The following is a 21,813-nucleotide window of genomic DNA, read 5'->3' as shown; positions in this document are numbered from 1 at the left end:
AGGCAGCTGCCTAGAATAACCCTTGGCTGCTGTTTTTAAGACAAGACTACAGGAGTCTAAAACTTTGAAATTTGCATCACCTGGCCTTCCCTAACGATGATTGTGCAAGCCTTAACCCTAACAACCTATTCAAGGTCTGAAACCTCGGTCAACGTTATCTAAATGCTAGGGGCGTAGCTAAAGGCTCATGAGCCCTGGTGCAAGAGTTAATTTTGATTTCTTTTAGCCATCTTTTCTCTCTGCAAAGTTTAATAGATATTTTATTTTCCTTCTTTTACATCATCCTCCCACCTTCTTAACACCCCATCCTGCCACCCTCAATACTGTGCCCACTGTGTTCCCCAGTACTATACTGCAGAAACAACCCCCCTGAAAATACTAGAACCACACAGATAGTGCCCCCTTCAACAATTATTGGCACACAGTGCCCTAAAAGATAACTGCACCCATCAAATAGTGTCCTACAAAAATAATTGTGCTAAGCTGATACTGTGCCATGTGCCCCCACAGTAATAATTCCCCATATCTCCCCAGTACTTATACTTCTCATTATAATGTTTGCCAGTAGAAAATTACCCCCTAGTGTGTGCAAGTACAAAAACTACCCTCGTATAATCTCCTTATAATGTGCATCAGTGCAAATACCTTCTTATAATGTGTGTCAATGCAAATACCCCCTTGTGTGCCAGTACAAAAAATCCCCCCTTACCTTTCAGATCAGACCCCCACCATCTCAGACCTCTGATCAAACCCCCTTTAGACCTCTATGTCAGACCCCTTATCAGACCCCAGTTTCAGATCTCAGATCAGACCCCCATTAGACTTCCATGTCATAAACCCCCTTATCAGATGTCAGATTAGACTCCCAATAGACCTCCATGTCAGACCCCCCCACTTCAGACCTCAGATCAGACCCCCATTAGACTTCTCAGACCCCCATATCAGACCTCAGATCAGACCCCCATTAAACCTCCATGTCAGACTCCCCAATATCAGACCACAGATCAGACCACCAGGAGACCTCCAGACCAGACCCCTATTAGACTTCTCAGACCCCCATTAGACCTCTATGTCAGTCCCCCCTATATTAGACCTCCGATCAGACCCCCATTTGACCACCAGACTCCCCCATATCAGACCTCAGAGCAAGCTCCCAGAAGGCCTCTCAGACCCCCATTAGACCTCAGATCAGATTTAAAATAAATAGATTAACTTACCTCTCCTGCTCTGCCACCACTGTGTAGTTCAGGCAGTCTCTTTGGCTCTCTTCTCTACTCGGGGCCTGTGCTGCACAGTCACCTGACTGCCTGCAGTGTCAGGTCATAGTGTCCTCTGTATGTCCTGTTGCTGTAGACACAGAAGCATGAAGAAGAGCAAGCAGGGAAAGGTGAGTACAGTGCTCACAGTGCTTCAATCTCCTGCCTCCATAATGGAAGCGCTCACTAGTATTCCCTTTATAAGATGCACTTTGTCTTATGGCAAGAGGGGCCCGGTTTCAACTGCGACCACTGGGACCCATATAGATACGCCACTGCTGACCGCTCAAATCTCCTTAGGTTCCGATACTTTTGCAAGGTACTAATTTCATTTTGTTCACTCTAAAATTGTACAAAACTAAATACACCAAAATAATTGCTTTATATGTTGAATACGTGCGTTTCATCTTTAATTTTATGCCTTTTTGAGATCATGTTATCTTCAACATGCTTAACTGTTCACAGTAACTGACATTTTGACCAGGGGTGCCCAAACTTTTGCATGTCACTGTAACACATAAGGAATACATTGTAAATAAGCTAGAAAGGATTCCCACCCTTGTTAAATGAACCATCCATAATTTTTGGCAAGGAATGGGCTCCGTCTTACATTACAGCTTCTGGCTTTGTTGGTGTTAAAGACTTAAAAGGAAAGGCTCACTTTAACATCTTCAGACTTTCCTCTCATGTCTTTGGTCAGGGTGTGTCAAGAGTTCCCAGCTACTGAGCTGAGCTGTCCCTTTCATTTTCTGACTTGGAGACCTTTGAATATCCAAGTCAGTAGTTATCATATCTATTTCACTGCAATGGATGACTTATGCTCAAGAAGAGCATTAAATTCCCATTGCAATAAATTAAGAAAAATACATCTCAGTCAGAAGACAAGGAGGGGCAGGGCACTTTGGTTGTGTCAATCAATAAAGAGGTCACAGGGCATGGACATCTAATGATAACATCTTGTCAGATGTCTAAGAAAATGTAGTGTCTGTTATTTTGGTTGACCACCAGTGTTTACAGTGAGATTTACTTCATATTGTAAAAAGACAAAAAAAATAAATGGTGAATCTGTACAATACCATGTGCTAGAAGGTCTATTGGCCCAGGTACCATATGAACCATCTGCTTTCACGTAGGTCAATTGTCTAGCAACACCTGTCAATAAAGAACATACAGTATGTCAAAGTACATCTCAAACCAGGAGCTCTGCTGTGTCCAGATGCTCTGATGGGACTGAACATGCCGGTCATGAACATATGGGACATCCTTAGGATCACTATACAACTATATAACTTCCACATGCACAAACCAGTATAAGAGCTTACTTATGTTTTTTATAAATGCATCTAGAGGAGAATGACCCTCTAATAATGCAATGGAGCTGGCCATGTTTTCTCTCAAAGGATCTTCTGTTTACCTTCATACAGATGTGTCCTCTCTAATCTGAGCTAGCCTCAAATATGAAGTATTTAGTGGCAGATCTAGCTAGATTTGGTGAGATTTATTGAGAATATTAAATGTGCAAAAGTTAAACACATGAGAATAAAGCAACACTAAATCCAGAATCCAAATATCATGTGTGATACTGCCTGCTTAGCTGTGTATCTAATCCTATCATGTGTCATATTGTCTGCTCAGCTGCGTATCTAATCATATGTGTGATACTGCCTGCTGAGCTGTGTATATAATCCTATCATATGTGATACTGTCTGCAGAGTCGTGTATCTAATACTATTGTGTGTGATACTGCCTGCTATGTCGTGTATCTAATCATATCATGTGTGATACTGTCTGCAGAGCCGTGTACCTCTGTAAGTCTACCTTGTGTGATACAGTCTGCTCTGCTGTGTATCTAATCTTATCATGTGTAATACTGTCTGCAGAGTTGTGTATCTAATCCTATCATGCGTGATACTGCCTGATGAGCTGTGTATCTAATCCTATTATGTGTGATACTGTCTGCAGAGTTGTGTATCTAAGCCTATTGTGTGTGATACAGCCTGCTGATCTGTGTATCTAATCCTATTATGTGTGATACTGTTTACAGAGTCATGTATCTAAGTCTATTGTGTGTGCTACTGCCTGCTGAGTTGTGTATCTAATCATATCATGTGTGATGCTGTCTGCTGAGCTGTGTATCTAATCCTATCATATGTGATACTGTCTGCTGAGCTGTGTATCTAATCCTTTCATGTGTGATACTGCCTGCTGAGCTGCATATGTAATCCTATTATGTGTGATACAGTGGCTCAATTTACATTCCCAGGTTTTCTGTCTCTATCCTTCTTACAATTCCCTCTAGAGAGGAAGGTTTTATGTTAAGGAACAGATCTGAGCAGTTGGTCAGATGGAGGAGATAAGAAGCTCCTTGCTGGGTGCAGGGTTTTCCATCAGTGCAGGAAAATAATGGTAAGGCTTCGTTCACATCACCGTTCTGGCTTTCCGTTCTCCTGCTCCGTCTAGGAGAAGGAGAATGGAAAGGACGGAAAAAGCACATAACTGACGCCAAACTGAGTCAAACTGAGCCCTTAGGACCCCATAGATTATAATTGGGTCCAGGGCCGGCCTTAGGTGTTCAGGCGCCCTGTGCGAGCTAACCTTGTGGCGCCCCCCCCCCCCCCCCAAAAAAACAAAAAAAAAACTGCTTGTTGCTGGCATCATGGCATAGGCTGGCTGACTATCCAACCAAGTAGTTACCAGCCCTCACACCCCAAAGGCCGGTGTAATGTTATACTTCCCTAGTTCGTGAGATTTCCCTACCCTCGTCACTTCCGGTCGCACCGGACATGACGTGAGGAGGTGTGCAGCATCGCGCAGGCGCACAACGACAGGTTAGGGAAATTTCACAGCAGAATGCGCATGCGCCAGGAGCCTCGCCGGCGGTTAGGGTAGGGAAAAACTATGGGCTAATGCGCAGGCGCAGTGATCGGATGGATGTTTTCAGCTGAACACCGGCCGACACTGCGCATGCACCGGGAGCCTCACCAGCGGTTAGGGAAGGGAAAAATTTACGTACGGGCCAGTGCTTTTTCCCTACCCTAACCGCTGGTGAGGCTCCCAGCGCATGCGCAGTGTCGGCCGTTGTCCAGCTGAGAAAATTAGTTTCCAATGTAGTATTAATAACTAAACAATTAAATAATAAACATATTGCATTGTCTACTTACCACCAGGACAATAAGATGATCTGGACTCTGGCTGCAGTCTGGCTCTGGCTGCAGTCTGGCTCTGGGGACTCCATTGTCACTCTCTCCCCCCCCCCCTTCCCTCGTCACTCTCATTATTCCCCCCCCCATCACTCTCATTATTTCCCCCCCCCCCGCCATCACTCTCATTATTTCCCCCCCCCCGCCATCACTCTCATTATTTCCCCCCCCCGCCATCACTCTCATTATTCTCCCCCCATCACTCTCATTATTCTCCCCCCCCATCACTCTAATTATTCTCCCCCCCATCACTCTCATTATTCTCCCCCCCATCACTCTCATTATTCCCCCCCATCACTCTCATTATTCTCCCCCCCATCACTCTCATTATTCTCCCCCCCCATCACTCTCATTATTCTCCCCCCCATCACTCTCATTATTCTCCCCCCCCCATCACTCTCATTATTCTCCCCCCCCCATCACTCTCATTATTCTCCCCCCCCATCACTCTCATTATTCTCCCCCCCATCACTCTCATTATTCTCCCCCCCATCACTCTCATTATTCTCCCCCCCATCACTCTCATTATTTCCCCCCCATCACTCTCATTATTTCCCCCCCATCACTCTCATTATTTCCCCCCCCATCACTCTCATTATTTCTCCCCCCCATCACTCTCATTATTTCCCCCCCCATCACTCTCATTATTCCCCCCCCCCATCACTCTCATTATTTCCCCCCCCCCATCACTCTCATTATTTCCCCCCCATCACTCTCATTATTTCCCCCCCCATCACTCTCATTATTCCCCCCCCCCATCACTCTCATTATTTCCCCCCCCATCACTCTCATTATTTCCCCCCCATCACTCTCATTATTTCCCCCCCCCCATCACTCTCATTATTTCCCCCCCCATCACTCTCATTATTTCCCCCCCCATCACTCTCATTATTTCCCCCCCCCCATCACTCTCATTATTTCCCCCCCCCCCCAATCACTCTCATTATTTCCTCCCCCCCCCTCCCCCTTTTCACTCTCAGACTAATTCTACTCCCACCTCCACCTCTAGTGTAGCGTGGCCGAGCTCTGTTCGATCCGCGGTACAGGAGCATTTGTTTCCTGTACCCGGCTGGACTGACAGGAAGTGCACACTAAGTGAGCACTTCCTTTCAGTCCGGCCGGGTACAGGAAACAAAAGCTCCTGTACCGCGGATCGAACAGAGCTCGGCCACGCTACAGTAACAGCACACAGCAAGCGCAGGCAGGATTCTTTAGAGCGGCAAGCGCTCAGCCTCAGCCACTCAGGCGGCGCAGAATGAGGGGCGCCGCCAGCCGCCCGAACTTATACAAACAATTTTTTATTAATTTTTTTAAACCGCAACGGGCGCCGGGCGCCCCCTGCTGAATACAGGGGAGGGGGAGATGGAGGGGGCGGGGGGCCCGCCCCGTGGGAAAACATAAGTGCCGCCTCGCCTGCCCATATTACATTGCGAGCTGTCGGCCGCCCGGCGCCCCTGTTGCTATGGCGCCCTGTGCGGCCGCACAGCCCGCACACCCCAAAGGCCGGCCCTGATTGGGTCCGTTATGTTTCAAGCTCAGAAGATGATTTTTAAGCGGAGACAAAAGTCCAACGGTGATGTGAACGAAGCCTAATAGTTGTGGAAAGCAGAAACCTTGTTTGCAGTGTATATTTCATTAGTTACAATTCTGATATAAGTTGATTTTGTGCACTTAGGAGGTTTGCTTTTTGGATGAAGACCAATGTCTCAGAAGAAGTAAAGCCTTCCATTTCCACTTCTAGGTGTGAACAATAGAGGAGCGGCGGCTGGAAGTAACTGAATCCGGGACTAATCACAGGACCGCGGGATACAATGGTGAATAGTCAGAGCAAACAGACAGCAAATAAATAGAGTTAAGCGAACCCGAACTGTAAAGTTCGGGTTCATACCGAACTTTAGGTTTTTCGACACCCGGACCCGAACCCGAACATTTACGTAAAAGTTCGGGTTTCGGCGATTTTTATGGCGCTTTTTGAAAGGCTGCAAAGCAGCCTATCAACAAAAGTCATACTACTTGCCCCAAAAGGCCATCACAGCCATGCCTACTATTGGCAACCAACTGCAGCATGTGACCCAGCCTCTATTTAAGCTGGAGTCACGTAGCGCCGCCCGTCACTCTGCTCGGATTAGTGTAGGGAGAGGTTGCGGCTGCTGTGAGGGAGAGATCAGGGAGCGATCTTATCAAGAACTGGTTTATGTACTAAGCGATCTACTGAAAAAGTGTTTTGTGGGTGTAGTGCACAATTTTTTTAAGCCTGCCCTGAGCCAACTACTGCTGAAAACAAACATTTTTTTCTTAATTTCATCAATATCAATACCTGATTGGCAGCCATTTTATGCAACAATAGTGCACCAGCATAGGCTATCTGCAAGTCTAGAAATACAGCTTTGGCATACTGGGGTGAAAAACCCCTCTAATATACAGGGAGTGCAGAATTATTAGGCAAGTTGTATTTTTGAGGATTAATTTTATTATTGAACAACAACCATGTTCTCAATGAACCCAAAAAACTCATTAATATCAAAGCTGAATATTTTTGGAAGTAGTTTTTAGTTTAGGGGGATATCTGTGTGTGCAGGTGACTATTACTGTGCATAATTATTAGGCAACTTAACAAAAAACAAATATATACCCATTTCAATTATTTATTTTTACCAGTGAAACCAATATAACATCTCAACATTCACAAATATACATTTCTGACATTCAAAAACAAAACAAAAACAAATCAGTGACCAATATAGCCACCTTTCTTTGCAAGGACACTCAAAAGCCTGCCATCCATGGATTCTGTCAGTGTTTTGATCTGTTCACCATCAACATTGCGTGCAGCAGCAACCACAGCCTCCCAGACACTGTTCAGAGAGGTGTACTGTTTTCCCTCCTTGTAAATCTCACATTTGATGATGGACAACAGGTTCTCAATGGGGTTCAGATCAGGTGAACAAGGAGGACATGTCATTAGATTTTCTTCTTTTATACCCTTTCTTGCCAGCACACTGTGGAGAACATGGACGCGTGTGATGGAGCATTGTCCTGCATAAAAATCATGTTTTTCTTGAAGGATGCAGACTTCTTCCTGTACCACTGCTTGAAGAAGGTGTCTTCCAGAAACTGGCAGTAGGACTGGGAGTTAAGCTTGACTCCATCCTCAACCCGAAAAGGCCCCACAAGCTCATCTTTGATGATACCATCCCAAACCAGTACTCCACCTCCACCTTGCTGGCATCTGAGTCGGACTGGAGCTCTCTGCCCTTTACCAATCCAGCCACGGGCCCATCCATCTGGCCCATCAAGACTCACTCTCATTTCATCAGTCCATAAAACCTTAGAAAAATCAGTCTTGAGATATTTCTTGGCCCAGTCTTGACGTTTCAGCTTGTGTGTCTTGTTCAGTGGTGGTCGTCTTTCAGCCTTTCTTACCTTGGCCATGTCTCTGAGTATTGCACACCTTGTGCTTTTGGGCACTCCAGTGATGTTGCAGCTCTGAAATATGGCCAAACTGGTGGCAAGTGGCATCTTGGCAGCTGCACGCTTGACTTTTCTCAGTTCATGGGCAGTTATTTTGCGCCTTGGTTTTTCCACACGCTTCTTGCGACCCTGTTGACTATTTTGAATGAAACGCTTGATTGTTCGATGATCACGCTTCAGAAGCTTTGAAATTTTAAGAGTGCTGCATCCCTCTGCAAGATATCTCACTATTTTTGACTTTTCTGAGCCTGTCAAGTCCTTCTTTTGACCCATTTTGCCAAAGGAAAGGAAGTTGCCTAATAATTATGCACACCTGATATAGGGTGTTGATGTCATTAGACCACACCCCTTCTCATAACAGAGATGCACATCACCTAATATGCTTAATTGGTAGTAGGCTTTCGAGCCTATACAGCTTGGAGTAAGACAACATGCATAAAGAGGATGATGTGGTCAAAATACTCATTTGCCTAATAATTCTGCACTCCCTGTACTGTACATCTGGGATTAGACAAGCATAAGTGACTGTCACAATTAAGCCATAAATACGGCTTTTTGGTTACTGGGGTGAAAAAAGCCTCTCATATACTGCACATCTGGGATAACACATGCATAAGTGACTGTAACATTTAGGCCATAAATACGGCTTTGGCATACTGGGGTGAAAACAGCCTCTCATATACTGCACATCTGGGATTACACATGCATAAGTGCCTGTCACATTTAGGACAGAAATACAGCTTTTTGGTTAGGGTGAAAAAACCCTCTAATATACTGCACATCTGGGATTAGACAAGCATAAGTGACTGGCACATTGAGTCCATAAATGCGCCTTTTTGGTTACTGGGGTGAAAAAACCCTCTGATATACTGCACATCTGGGATTAGACAAGCATAAGTGACTTTAACATTTAGGCCATAAATACGGCTTTGGCATAAGGGGGTGAATAAAACCTCTCATATACTGCACATCTGGGATTACACATGCATAAGTGACTGTCACATTTTGGACAGAAATACAGCTTTTTGGTTAGGGTGAAAAAACCTCTAGTATACTGCACATCTGGGATTAGACAAGCATAAGTGACTGTCACATTTAGGCCATAAATACGGCTTTGGCATACTGGGGGGGAAAAAGCCTCTCATATACTGCACATCTAGGATTACACATACATAAATGACTGTCACATTTAGGCCATGAATACAGCTTTGGCATACTGGGGTGAAAAAAGCCTCTCATATACTGCACATCTGTGATTACACATGCATATGTCACTGTCTCATTTAGGCCACAAAAAAGGCTTTAGCATACTGGGGTGAAAACAGCCTATCATATACTGCAAATCTGGGATTACACGTGCATAAGTAACTGTCACATTTAGGACAGAAAATACAGCTTTTTGGTTAGGGCGAATAAACCCTCTAATATACTGCACATCTGGGATTACACGTGCATAAGTAACTGTCACATTTAGGACAGAAAATACAGCTTTTTGGTTAGGGCGAATAAACTCTCTAATATACTGCACATCTGGGATTACACATGCATAAGTGACTGTCACATTTAGGCCATAAATACAGCTTTGGCATACTGGGGTGAAAAAAGCCTCTCATATACTGCACATCTGGGATTACACATGCCTAAGTGACTGTCACATTTAGGACAGAAATACAGCTTTTTCGTTAGGGTGAAAAAACCCTTTAATATACTGCACATCTGGGATAACACATGCATAAGTGACTGTCAAATTTATGCCATAAATAAGGCTTTTTAGATACTGGGGTGAAAAAACCCTCTGATATACTGCACATCTGGGATTAGACAAGCATAAGTGACTGTCACATTTAGGCCATAAATACGGCTTTGGCATAAGGGGGTGAATAAAACCTCTCATATACTGCACATCTGGGATTACACATGCATAAGTGACTGTCACATTTTGGACAGAAATACAGCTTTTTGGTTAGGGTGAAAAAACCTCTAGTATACTGCACATTTGGGATTAGACAAGCATAAGTGACTGTCACATTTAGGCCATAAATACGGCTTTGGCATACTGGGGGGGAAAAAGCCTCTCATATACTGCACATCTAGGATTACACATACATAAATGACTGTCACATTTAGGCCGTAAATACAGCTTTGGCATACTGGGGTGAAAAAAGCCTCTCATATACTGCACATCTGTGATTACACGTGCATAAGTAACTGTCACATTTAGGAAAGAAAATACAGCTTTTTGGTTAGGGCGAATAAACCCTCTAATATACTGCACATCTGGGATTACACATGCATAAGTGACTGTCACATTTAGGCCATAAATACAGCTTTGGCATACTGGGGTGAAAAAAGCCTCTCATATACTGCACATCTGGGATTACACATGCCTAAGTGACTGTCACATTTAGGACAGAAATACAGCTTTTTCGTTAGGGTGAAAAAACCCTTTAATATACTGCACATCTGGGATAACACATGCATAAGTGACTGTCAAATTTATGCCATAAATAAGGCTTTTTAGATACTGGGGTGAAAAAACCCTCTGATATACTGCACATCTGGGATTAGACAAGCATAAGTGACTGTCACATTTAGGCCATAAATACGGCTTTGGCATAAGGGGGTGAATAAAACCTCTCATATACTGCACATCTGGGATTACACATGCATAAGTGACTGTCACATTTTGGACAGAAATACAGCTTTTTGGTTAGGGTGAAAAAAACTCTAGTATACTGCACATTTGGGATTAGACAAGCATAAGTGACTGTCACATTTAGGCCATAAATACGGCTTTGGCATACTGGGGGGGAAAAAGCCTCTCATATACTGCACATCTAGGATTACACATACATAAATGACTGTCACATTTAGGCCGTAAATACAGCTTTGGCATACTGGGGTGAAAAAAGCCTCTCATATACTGCACATCTGTGATTACACATGCATATGTCAATGTCTCATTTAGGCCACAAATAAGGCTTTGGCATACTGGGGTGAAAACAGCCTATCATATACTGCAAATCTGGGATTACACGTGCATAAGTAACTGTCACATTTAGGAAAGAAAATACAGCTTTTTGGTTAGGGCGAATAAACCCTCTAATATACTGCACATCTGGGATTACACGTGGGTGACGTGAAGCCTGATTCTCTGCTATGACATGAAGACTGATTCTCTGCTATGACATGAAGACTGATTCTCTGCTGACATGAAGCCAGATTCTCTGTTACGGGACCTCTCTCCTCTGCCTGGGTGCTGGGCCTAAATTTATGACAATGGACTGTTGCAGTGGTGGCTGACGTGAAGCCTGATTTTCTGCTATGACATGCAGACTGATTCTCTGCTGACATGAAGCCAGATTCTCTGTTACGGGACCTCTCTCCTCTGCCTGGGTGCTGGGCCTAAATATCTGACAATGGACTGTTGCAGTGGTGGCTGACTTGAAACATTATTCTCTGCTATGACATGCAGACTGATCCTCTGCTGACATGAAGCCAGATTCTCTGTTATGGGACCTATCTTTCCCGCCTGGGTGCCGGGGCCTAAATATATGCCAATGGACTGTTGCAGTGGTGGCTGACGTGAAGTCTGATTCTCTGCTATGACATGCAGACTGATTCTCTGCTGACATGAAGCCAGATTCTCTGTTATGGGACCTCTCTTTCCCGCCTGGGTGCCGGGGCCTAAATATATGCCAATGGACTGTTGCAGTGGTGGCTGACGTGAAGCCTGATTCTCTGCTATGATATGCAGACTGATTCTCTGCTGACATGAAGACAGATTCTCTGTTACGGGACCTCTCTCCTCTGCCTGGGTGCTGGGCCTAAATATCTGACAAAGGACTGTTGCAGTGGTGGCTGACGTGAAGCCTGATTCTCTGCTATGACATGCAGACTGATTCTCTGCTGACATGAAGCCAGATTCTCTGTTACGGGACCTCTCTCCTCTGCCTGGGTGCTGGGCCTAAATATCTGACAATGGACTGTTGCATTGGTGGCTGACGTGAAGCCTGATTCTCTGCTATGATATGAAGACTGATTCTCTGCTGACATGAAGCCAGATTGTCTGTTACGGGACCTCTCTCCTCTGCCTGGGTGCTGGGCCTAAATTTATGAAAATGGACTCTTACAGTGGTGGGTGACGTGAAGCCTGAATCTCTGCTATGACATGAAGACTGATTCCTGCTATGACATGAAGACTGATTCTCTGCTATGACATGAAGACTGATTCTCTGCTGACATGAAGCCAGATTCTCTGTTACGGGACCTCTCTCCTCTGCCTGGGTGCTGGGCCTAAATTTATGACAATGGACTGTTGCAGTGGTGGCTGAAGTGAAGCCTGATTTTCTGCTATGACATGCAGACTGATTCTCTGCTGACATGAAGCCAGATCCTCTGTTACGGGACCTCTTTCCTCTGCCTGGGTGCTGGGCCTAAATATCTGACAATGGACTGTTGCAGTGGTGGCTGACGTGAAGTCTGATTCTCTGCTATGACATGAAGACTGATTCTCTGCTGACATGAAGCCAGATTCTCTGTTACGGGACCTCTCTCCTCTGCCTGGGTGCTGGGCCTAAATTTATGACAATGGACTGTTGCAGTGGTGGCTGAAGTGAAGCCTGATTTTCTGCTATGACATGCAGACTGATTCTCTGCTGACATGAAGCCAGATCCTCTGTTACGGGACCTCTTTCCTCTGCCTGGGTGCTGGGCCTAAATATCTGACAATGGACTGTTGCATTGGTGGCTGACGTGAAGCCTGATTCTCTGCTATGACATGAAGACTGATTCTCTGCTATGACATGAAGACTGATTCTCTGCTGACATGAAGCCAGATTGTCTGTTACGGGACCTCTCTCCTCTGCCTGGGTGCTGGGCCTAAATTTATGAAAATGGACTCTTACAGTGGTGGGTGACGTGAAGCCAGATTCTCTGCTATGACATGAAGACTGATTCTCTGCTATGACATGAAGACTGATTCTCTGCTGACATGAAGCCAGATTCTCTGTTACGGGACCTCTCTCCTCTGCCTGGGTGCTGGGCCTAAATTTATGACAATGGACTGTTGCAGTGGTGGCTGACGTGAAGCCTGATTTTCTGCTATGACATGCAGACTGATTCTCTGCTGACATGAAGCCAGACTGTCTGTTACGGGACCTCTCTCCTCTGCCTGGGTGCTGGGCCTAAATATCTGACAATGGACTGTTGCAGTGGTGGCTGACGTGAAGCCTGATTCTCTGCTATGACATGCAGACTGATTCTCTGCTGACATGAAGCCAGATTCTCTGTTATGGGACCTCTCTTTCCCGCCTGGGTGCCGGGGCCTAAATATATGCCAATGGACTGTTGCAGTGGTGGCTGACGTGAAGTCTGATTCTCTGCTATGACATGCAGACTGATTCTCTGCTGACATGAAGCCAGATCCTCTGTTACGAGACCTCTCTCCTCTGCCTGGGTGCTGGGCCTAAATATCTGACAATGGACTGTTGCAGTGGTGGCTGACGTGAAGCCTGATTTTCTGCTATGACATGCAGACTGATTCTCTGCTGACATGAAGCCAGATCCTCTGTTACGGGACCTCTCTCCTCTGCCTGTGTGCTGGGCCTAAATATATGCCAATGGACTGTTGCAGTGGTGGCTGACGTGAAGCCTCATTCTCTGCTAGGACATGCAGACTAATTCTCTGCTGACATGAAGCCAGATTGTCTGTTACGGGACCTCTCTCCTCTGCCTGGGTGCTGGGCCTAAATTTATGAAAATGAACTTTTACAGTGGTGGGTGACGTGAAGCTTGATTCTCTGCTATGACATGAAGACTGATTCTCTGCTATGACATGAAGACTGATTCTCTGCTGACATGAAGCCAGATTCTCTGCTGACATGAAGCCAGATTCTCTGTTACGGGACCTCTCTCCACTGCCTGGGTGCTGGGCCTAAATTTATGACAATGGACTGTTGCAGTGGTGGCTGACGTGAAGCCTGATTTTCTGCTATGACATGCAGACTGATTCTCTGCTGACATGAAGCCAGATTCTCTGTTACGGGACCTCTCTCCTCTGCCTGGGTGCTGGGCCTAAATATCTGACAATGGACTGTTGCAGTGGTGGCTGACGTGAAGCCTTATTCTCTGCTATGACATGCAGACTGATTCTCTGCTGACATGAAGCCAGATTCTCTGTTATGGGACCTCTCTTTCCCGCCTGGGTGCCGGGGCCTAAATATATGCCAATGGACTGTTGCAGTGGTGGCTGACGTGAAGTCTGATTCTCTGCTATGACATGCAGACTGATTCTCTGCTGACATGAAGCCAGATTCTCTGTTATGGGACCTCTCTTTCCCGCCTGGGTGCCGGGGCCTAAATATATGCCAATGGACTGTTGCAGTGGTGGCCGACGTGAAGCCTGATTCTCTGCTATGATATGCAGACTGATTCTCTGCTGACATGAAGACAGATTCTCTGTTACGGGACCTCTCTCCTCTGCCTGGGTGCTGGGCCTAAATATCTGACAATGGACTGTTGCAGTGGTGGCTGACGTGAAGCCTGATTCTCTGCTATGACATGCAGACTGATTCTCTGCTGACATGAAGCCAGATTCTCTGTTACGGGACCTCTCTCCTCTGCCTGGGTGCTGGGCCTAAATATCTGACAATGGACTGTTGCATTGGTGGCTGACGTGAAGCCTGATTCTCTGCTATGATATGAAGACTGATTCTCTGCTGACATGAAGCCAGATTGTCTGTTACGGGACCTCTCTCCTCTGCCTGGGTGCTGGGCCTAAATTTATGAAAATGGACTCTTACAGTGGTGGGTGACGTGAAGCCTGATTCTCTGCTATGACATGAAGACTGATTCTCTGCTATGACATGAAGACTGATTCTCTGCTATGACATGAAGACTGATTCTCTGCTGACATGAAGCCAGATTCTCTGTTACGGGACCTCTCTCCTCTGCCTGGGTGCTGGGCCTAAATATCTGACAATGGACTGTTGCAGTGGTGGCTGACGTGAAGCCTGATTCTCTGCTATGACATGAAGACTGATTCTCTGCTATGACATGAAGACTGATTCTCTGCTGACATGAAGCCAGATTGTCTGTTACGGGACCTCTCTCCTCTGCCGGGGTGCTGGGCCTAAATTTATGAAAATGGACTGTTACAGTGGTGGGTGACGTGAAGCCTGATTCTCTGCTATGATATGAAGACTGATTCTCTGCTGACATGAAGCCAGATTGTCTGTTACGGGACCTCTCTCCTCTGCCTGGGTGCTGGGCCTAAATTTATGACAATGGACTGTTGCAGTGGTGGCTGACGTGAAGCCTGATTCTCTGCTATGACATGAAGACTGATTCTCTGCTATGACATGAAGACTGATTCTCTGCTGACATGAAGCCAGATTCTCTGCTGACATGAAGCCAGTTTCTCTGTTACGGGACCTCTCTCCTCTGCCTGGGTGCTGGGCCTAAATTTATGACAATGGACTGTTGCAGTGGTGGCTGACGTGAAGCCTGATTTTCTGCTATGACATGCAGACTGATTCTCTGCTGACATGAAGCCAGATTCTCTGTTACGGGACCTCTCTCCTCTGCCTGGGTGCTGGGCCTAAATATCTGACAATGGACTGTTGCAGTGGTGGCTGACGTGAAGCCTTATTCTCTGCTATGACATGCAGACTGATTCTCTGCTGACATGAAGCCAGATTCTCTGTTATGGGACCTCTCTTTCCCGCCTGGGTGCCGGGGCCTAAATATATGCCAATGGACTGTTGCAGTGGTGGCTGACGTGAAGTCTGATTCTCTGCTATGACATGCAGACTGATTCTCTGCTGACATGAAGCCAGATTCTCTGTTATGGGACCTCTCTTTCCCGCCTGGGTGCCGGGGCCTAAATATATGCCAATGGACTGTTGCAGTGGTGGCCGACGTGAAGCCTGATTCTCTGCTATGATATGCAGACTGATTTTCTGCTGACATGAAGACAGATTCTCTGTTACGGGACCTCTCTCCTCTGCCTGGGCCTAAATATCTGACAATGGACTGTTGCAGTGGTGGCTGACGTGAAGCCTGATTCTCTGCTATGACATGCAGACTGATTCTCTGCTGACATGAAGCCAGATTCTCTGTTACGGGACCTCTCTCCTCTGCCTGGGTGCTGGGCCTAAATATCTGACAATGGACTGTTGCATTGGTGGCTGACGTGAAGCCTGATTCTCTGCTATGATATGAAGACTGATTCTCTGCTGACATGAAGCCAGATTGTCTGTTACGGGACCTCTCTCCTCTGCCTGGGTGCTGGGCCTAAATTTATGAAAATGGACTCTTACAGTGGTGGGTGACGTGAAGCCTGATTCTCTGCTATGACATGAAGACTGATTCTCTGCTATGACATGAAGACTGATTCTCTGCTATGACATGAAGACTGATTCTCTGCTGACATGAAGCCAGATTGTCTGTTACGGGACCTCTCTCCTCTGCCTGGGTGCTGGGCCTAAATATCTGACAATGGACTGTTGCAGTGGTGGCTGACGTGAAGCCTGATTCTCTGCTATGACATGAAGACTGATTCTCTGCTATGACATGAAGACTGATTCTCTGCTGACATGAAGCCAGATTGTCTGTTACGGGACCTCTCTCCTCTGCCTGGGTGCTGGGCCTAAATTTATGAAAATGGACTGTTACAGTGGTGGGTGACGTGAAGCCTGATTCTCTGCTATGATATGAAGACTGATTCTCTGCTGACATGAAGCCAGATTGTCTGTTACGGGACCTCTCTCCTCTGCCTGGGTGCTGGGCCTAAATTTATGACAATGGACTGTTGCAGTGGTGGCTGACGTGAAGCCTGATTTTCTGCTATGACATGCAGACTGATTCTCTGCTGACATGAAGCCAGATTCTCTGTTACGGGACCTCTCTCCTCTGCCTGGGTGCTGGGCCTAAATATCTGACAATGGACTGTTGCAGTGGTGGCTGACGTGAAGCCTGATTCTCTGCTATGACATGCAGACTGATTCTCTGCTGACATGAAGCCAGATTCTCTGTTACGGGACCTCTCTCCTCTGCCTGGGTGCTGGGCCTAAATATCTGACAATGGACTGTTGCATTGGTGGCTGACGTGAAGCCTGATTCTCTGCTATGATATGAAGACTGATTCTCTGCTGACATGAAGCCAGATTGTCTGTTACGGGACCTCTCTCCTCTGCCTGGGTGCTGGGCCTAAATTTATGAAAATGGACTCTTACAGTGGTGGGTGACGTGAAGCCTGATTCTCTGCTATGACATGAAGACTGATTCTCTGCTATGACATGAAGACTGATTCTCTGCTATGACATGAAGACTGATTCTCTGCTGACATGAAGCCAGATTCTCTGTTACGGGATCTCTCTCCTCTGCCTGGGTGCTGGGCCTAAATATCTGACAATGGACTGTTGCAGTGGTGGCTGACGTGAAGCCTGATTCTCTGCTATGACATGAAGACTGATTCTCTGCTATGACATGAAGACTGATTCTCTGCTGACATGAAGCCAGATTGTCTGTTACGGGACCTCTCTCCTCTGCCTGGGTGCTGGGCCTAAATTTATGAAAATGGACTGTTACAGTGGTGGGTGACGTGAAGCCTGATTCTCTGCTATGATATGAAGACTGATTCTCTGCTGACATGAAGCCAGATTGTCTGTTACGGGACCTCTCTCCTCTGCCTGGGTGCTGGGCCTAAATTTATGACAATGGACTGTTGCAGTGGTGGCTGACGTGAAGCCTGATTTTCTGCTATGACATGCAGACTGATTCTCTGCTGACATGAAGCCAGATCCTTTGTTACGGGACCTCTCTCCTCTGCCTGGGTGCTGGGCCTAAATATCTGACAATGGACTGTTGCATTGGTGGCTGACGTGAAGCCTGATTCTCTGCTATGACATGCAGACTGATTCTCTGCTGACATGAAGCCAGATTCTCTGTTATGGGACCTCTCTTTCCCGCCTGGGTGCCGGGGCCTAAATATATGCCAATGGACTGTTGCAGTGGTGGCTGACGTGAAGTCTGATTCTCTGCTATGACATGCAGACTGATTCTCTGCTGACATGAAGCCAGATCCTCTGTTACGAGACCTCTCTCCTCTGCCTGGGTGCTGGGCCTAAATATCTGACAATGGACTGTTGCAGTGGTGGCTGACGTGAAGCCTGATTTTCTGCTATGACATGCAGACTGATTCTCTGCTGACATGAAGCCAGATCCTCTGTTACGGGACCTCTCTCCTCTGCCTGGGTGCTGGGCCTAAATTTATGAAAATGAACTCTTACAGTGGTGGGTGACGTGAAGCCTGATTCTCTGCTATGACATGAAGACTGATTCTCTGCTATGACATGAAGACTGATTCTCTGCTGACATGAAGCCAGATTCTCTGCTGACATGAAGCCAGATTCTCTGTTACGGGACCTCTCTCCTCTGCCTGGGTGCTGGGCCTAAATTTATGACAATGGACTGTTGCAGTGGTGGCTGACGTGAAGCCTGATTTTCTGCTATGACATGCAGACTGATTCTCTGCTGACATGAAGCCAGATTCTCTGTTACGGGACCTCTCTCCTCTGCCTGGGTGCTGGGCCTAAATATCTGACAATGGACTGTTGCAGTGGTGGCTGATGTGAAGCCTTATTCTCTGCTATGACATGCAGACTGATTCTCTGCTGACATGAAGCCAGATTCTCTGTTATGGGACCTCTCTTTCCCGCCTGGGTGCCGGGGCCTAAATATATGCCAATGGACTGTTGCAGTGGTGGCTGACGTGAAGTCTGATTCTCTGCTATGACATGCAGACTGATTCTCTGCTGACATGAAGCCAGATTCTCTGTTACGGGACCTCTCTCCTCTGCCTGGGTGCTGGGCCTAAATATCTGACAATGGACTGTTGCAGTGGTGGCTGACGTGAAGCCTGATTCTCTGCTATGACATGCAGACTGATTCTCTGCTGACATGAAGACAGATTCTCTGTTACGGGACCTCTCTCCTCTGCCTGGGTGCTGGGCCTAAATATCTGACAATGGACTGTTGCATTGGTGGCTGACGTGAAGCCTGATTCTCTGCTATGATATGAAGACTGATTCTCTCCTGACATGAAGCCAGATTGTCTGTTACGGGACCTCTCTCCTCTGCCTGGGTGCTGGGCCTAAATTTATGAAAATGGACTCTTACAGTGGTGGGTGACGTGAAGCCTGATTCTCTGCTATTACATGAAGACTGATTCTCTGCTATGACATGAAGACTGATTCTCTGCTATGACATGAAGACTGATTCTCTGCTGACATGAAGCCAGATTCTCTGTTACGGGACCTCTCTCCTCTGCCTGGGTGCTGGGCCTAAATATCTGACAATGGACTGTTGCAGTGGTGGCTGACGTGAAGCCTGATTCTCTGCTATGACATGAAGACTGATTCTCTGCTATGACATGAAGACTGATTCTCTGCTGACATGAAGCCAGATTGTCTGTTACGGGACCTCTCTCCTCTGCCTGGGTGCTGGGCCTAAATTTATGAAAATGGACTGTTACAGTGGTGGGTGACGTGAAGCCTGATTCTCTGCTATGATATGAAGACTGATTCTCTGCTGACATGAAGCCAGATTGTCTGTTACGGGACCTCTCTCCTCTGCCTGGGTGCTGGGCCTAAATTTATGACAATGGACTGTTGCAGTGGTGGCTGACGTGAAGCCTGATTTTCTGCTATGACATGCAGACTGATTCTCTGCTGACATGAAGCCAGATCCTTTGTTACGGGACCTCTCTCCTCTGCCTGGGTGCTGGGCCTAAATATCTGACAATGGACTGTTGCATTGGTGGCTGACGTGAAGCCTGATTCTCTGCTATGACATGCAGACTGATTCTCTGCTGACATGAAGACAGATTCTCTGTTACGGGACCTCTATCCTCTGCCTGGGTGCCGGGGCCTAAATATCTGAGAATGGACTGTTCCAGTGGTGGGTGAGGTGAAGCCAGATTCTCTGCTATGGGACCTCTGTCCAATTGATTTTGGTTAATTTTAATTTATTTAATTTTTTTTTAAATTCATTTCCCTATCCACATTTGTTTGCAAGGCATTTACCTACATGTTGCGGCCTTTTGCAGCCCTCTAGCCCTTTCCTGGGCTGTTTTACAGCCTTTTTAGTGCCGAAAAGTTCGGGTCCCCATTGACTTCAATGGGGTTCGGGTTCGGGACGAAGTTCGGATCGGGTTCGGATCCCGAACTCGAACATTTTCGGGAAGTTCGGCCGAACATCTCGAACCCGAACATCCAGGTGTCCGCTCAACTCTACACACGAGTTAAACGCTGCAGGCTTTAAAAAAGCACCATTAAATCACTGAACTGATCACTGAAAAGTTCGGGTTCGGGTCTGGGGTCAAAAAAATCGCAAAGTTCGGTACGAACCCAAAATTTACAGTTCGGGTTCGCTCAACCCTACATATAACTGCACTGCCAAACGGCAAATATATTTTTCTTTTGCCACTAATACACACCACAAAATGCTTTAGAACATATAACTGCACCGCTGAATGGCAAATGTATTTTTATTTTGACACTATTGCAGAACAAAAAGTGCTTTAGGACATATAACTGCACCGCTGAATGGCAAATATATTTTACTTTTTATTTTGCAACTATTACACAATAAAAAGGGCTTCAGAACTTACAGTGGATATAAAAAGTCTACACACCCCTGTTAAAATGTTAGGTTTCTGTGATGTAAAATTTTTTGACAAAGATAAATCATTTCAGAACTTTTCCCACCTTTAATGTGACCTATAAACTGTACAACTCAATTGAAAAGCAATCTGAAATCTTTTAGGTAGAGGGAAGAAAAAATATAAAAATATAATAATATGGTTACATAAGTATGCACACCCTTAAACTAATACTTTGTTAAAGCACCTTTTGATTTTATTACAGCATTCAGTCTTTTTGGGTATGAGTCTTTTTGGGTATGAGTATTTCACATTTTGACTTGGCAAGATTTGCCCACTCTTCTTTGCAAAAACAGTCCAAATCTGTCAAATTGCGAGGGCATCTCCTCTGCACAGCCCTCTTCAGATCACCCGACAGATTTTAAATCGGATTCAGGTCTGGGCTCTGGCTGGGCCATTACAAAACTTTAAGCTTCTTTTGGTGAAGCCATTCCGTTGTTGATTTGGATGTAGGCTTTGGGTCGTTGTCATGCTGAAAGATGAAGAAGTTCCTTTTCATATTCAGCTTTCTGGCAGAAGCCTGAAGGTTTTGTGCCAATATTGACTGGTATTTGGAACTGTTCATAATTCCCTCTAGCTTAACTAAGGCCCCAGTTCCAGCTCAAGAAAAACAGCCCCAAAGCATGATGCTGCCACCATCATGCTTCACTGTGGGAATGGTGATCTTTTGGTGATGTGCAGTGTTAATTTTGTGCCAAACATATCTTTTGGAATTATGGACAAAAAGTTCAACCTTGGTTTCATCAGACTATAACACCTTTTCCCACATGCTTTTGGGAGACTTCAGATGTGTTTTTGCAAAATGTAGCCTGGCTAATGTTTTTCTTCGTAAGAAAAGGCTTTCGTCTTGCCACTCTACCCCATAGCCCAGGCATATGAAGAATACAGAAGATTGTTGTCACATGTACCACACAGCCAGTACTTGCCAGATATTCCTGCAGCTCCTTTAATGTTGCTGTAGGCCTCTTGGTAGCCTCCCAGACCAGTTTTCTTCTAGTCCTTTCATCAATTTTGGAGGCACGTCCAGTTCTTGGTAATGTCACTGTTGTACCATATTTTCTCCACTTCATGATGACTGTCTTCACTGTGTTCCATGGTATATCTAATGCCTTGGAAATTCTTTTGTTCCCTTCTCCTGACTGATACCTTTTAACAATGAGAT

The 21,813-nt window shown here is 45.9% G+C and overlaps 1 protein-coding gene across 1 annotated transcript in view; it reads right to left on the bottom strand.

Moving 5' to 3' along the window:
• LOC122925556 (venom factor-like) overlaps positions 1-21,813 on the bottom strand; it is a 482,939-nt gene that overhangs the window by 159,050 nt on the left and 302,076 nt on the right. The window contains exon 34 of the mRNA XM_044276914.1: positions 2,333-2,408. Coding sequence (XP_044132849.1) covers positions 2,333-2,408 — 76 coding nt within the window. The remainder of the gene's footprint in view (positions 1-2,332; positions 2,409-21,813) is intronic.

This window comes from Bufo gargarizans, chromosome 2 (assembly GCF_014858855.1).
Source record: "Bufo gargarizans isolate SCDJY-AF-19 chromosome 2, ASM1485885v1, whole genome shotgun sequence".
NCBI classification, from domain to species: Eukaryota; Metazoa; Chordata; class Amphibia; order Anura; family Bufonidae; genus Bufo; species Bufo gargarizans.
The sequence above is the reverse complement of the archived record's forward strand: the minus strand, read 5'-3'. Positions and strand labels throughout refer to the sequence as shown.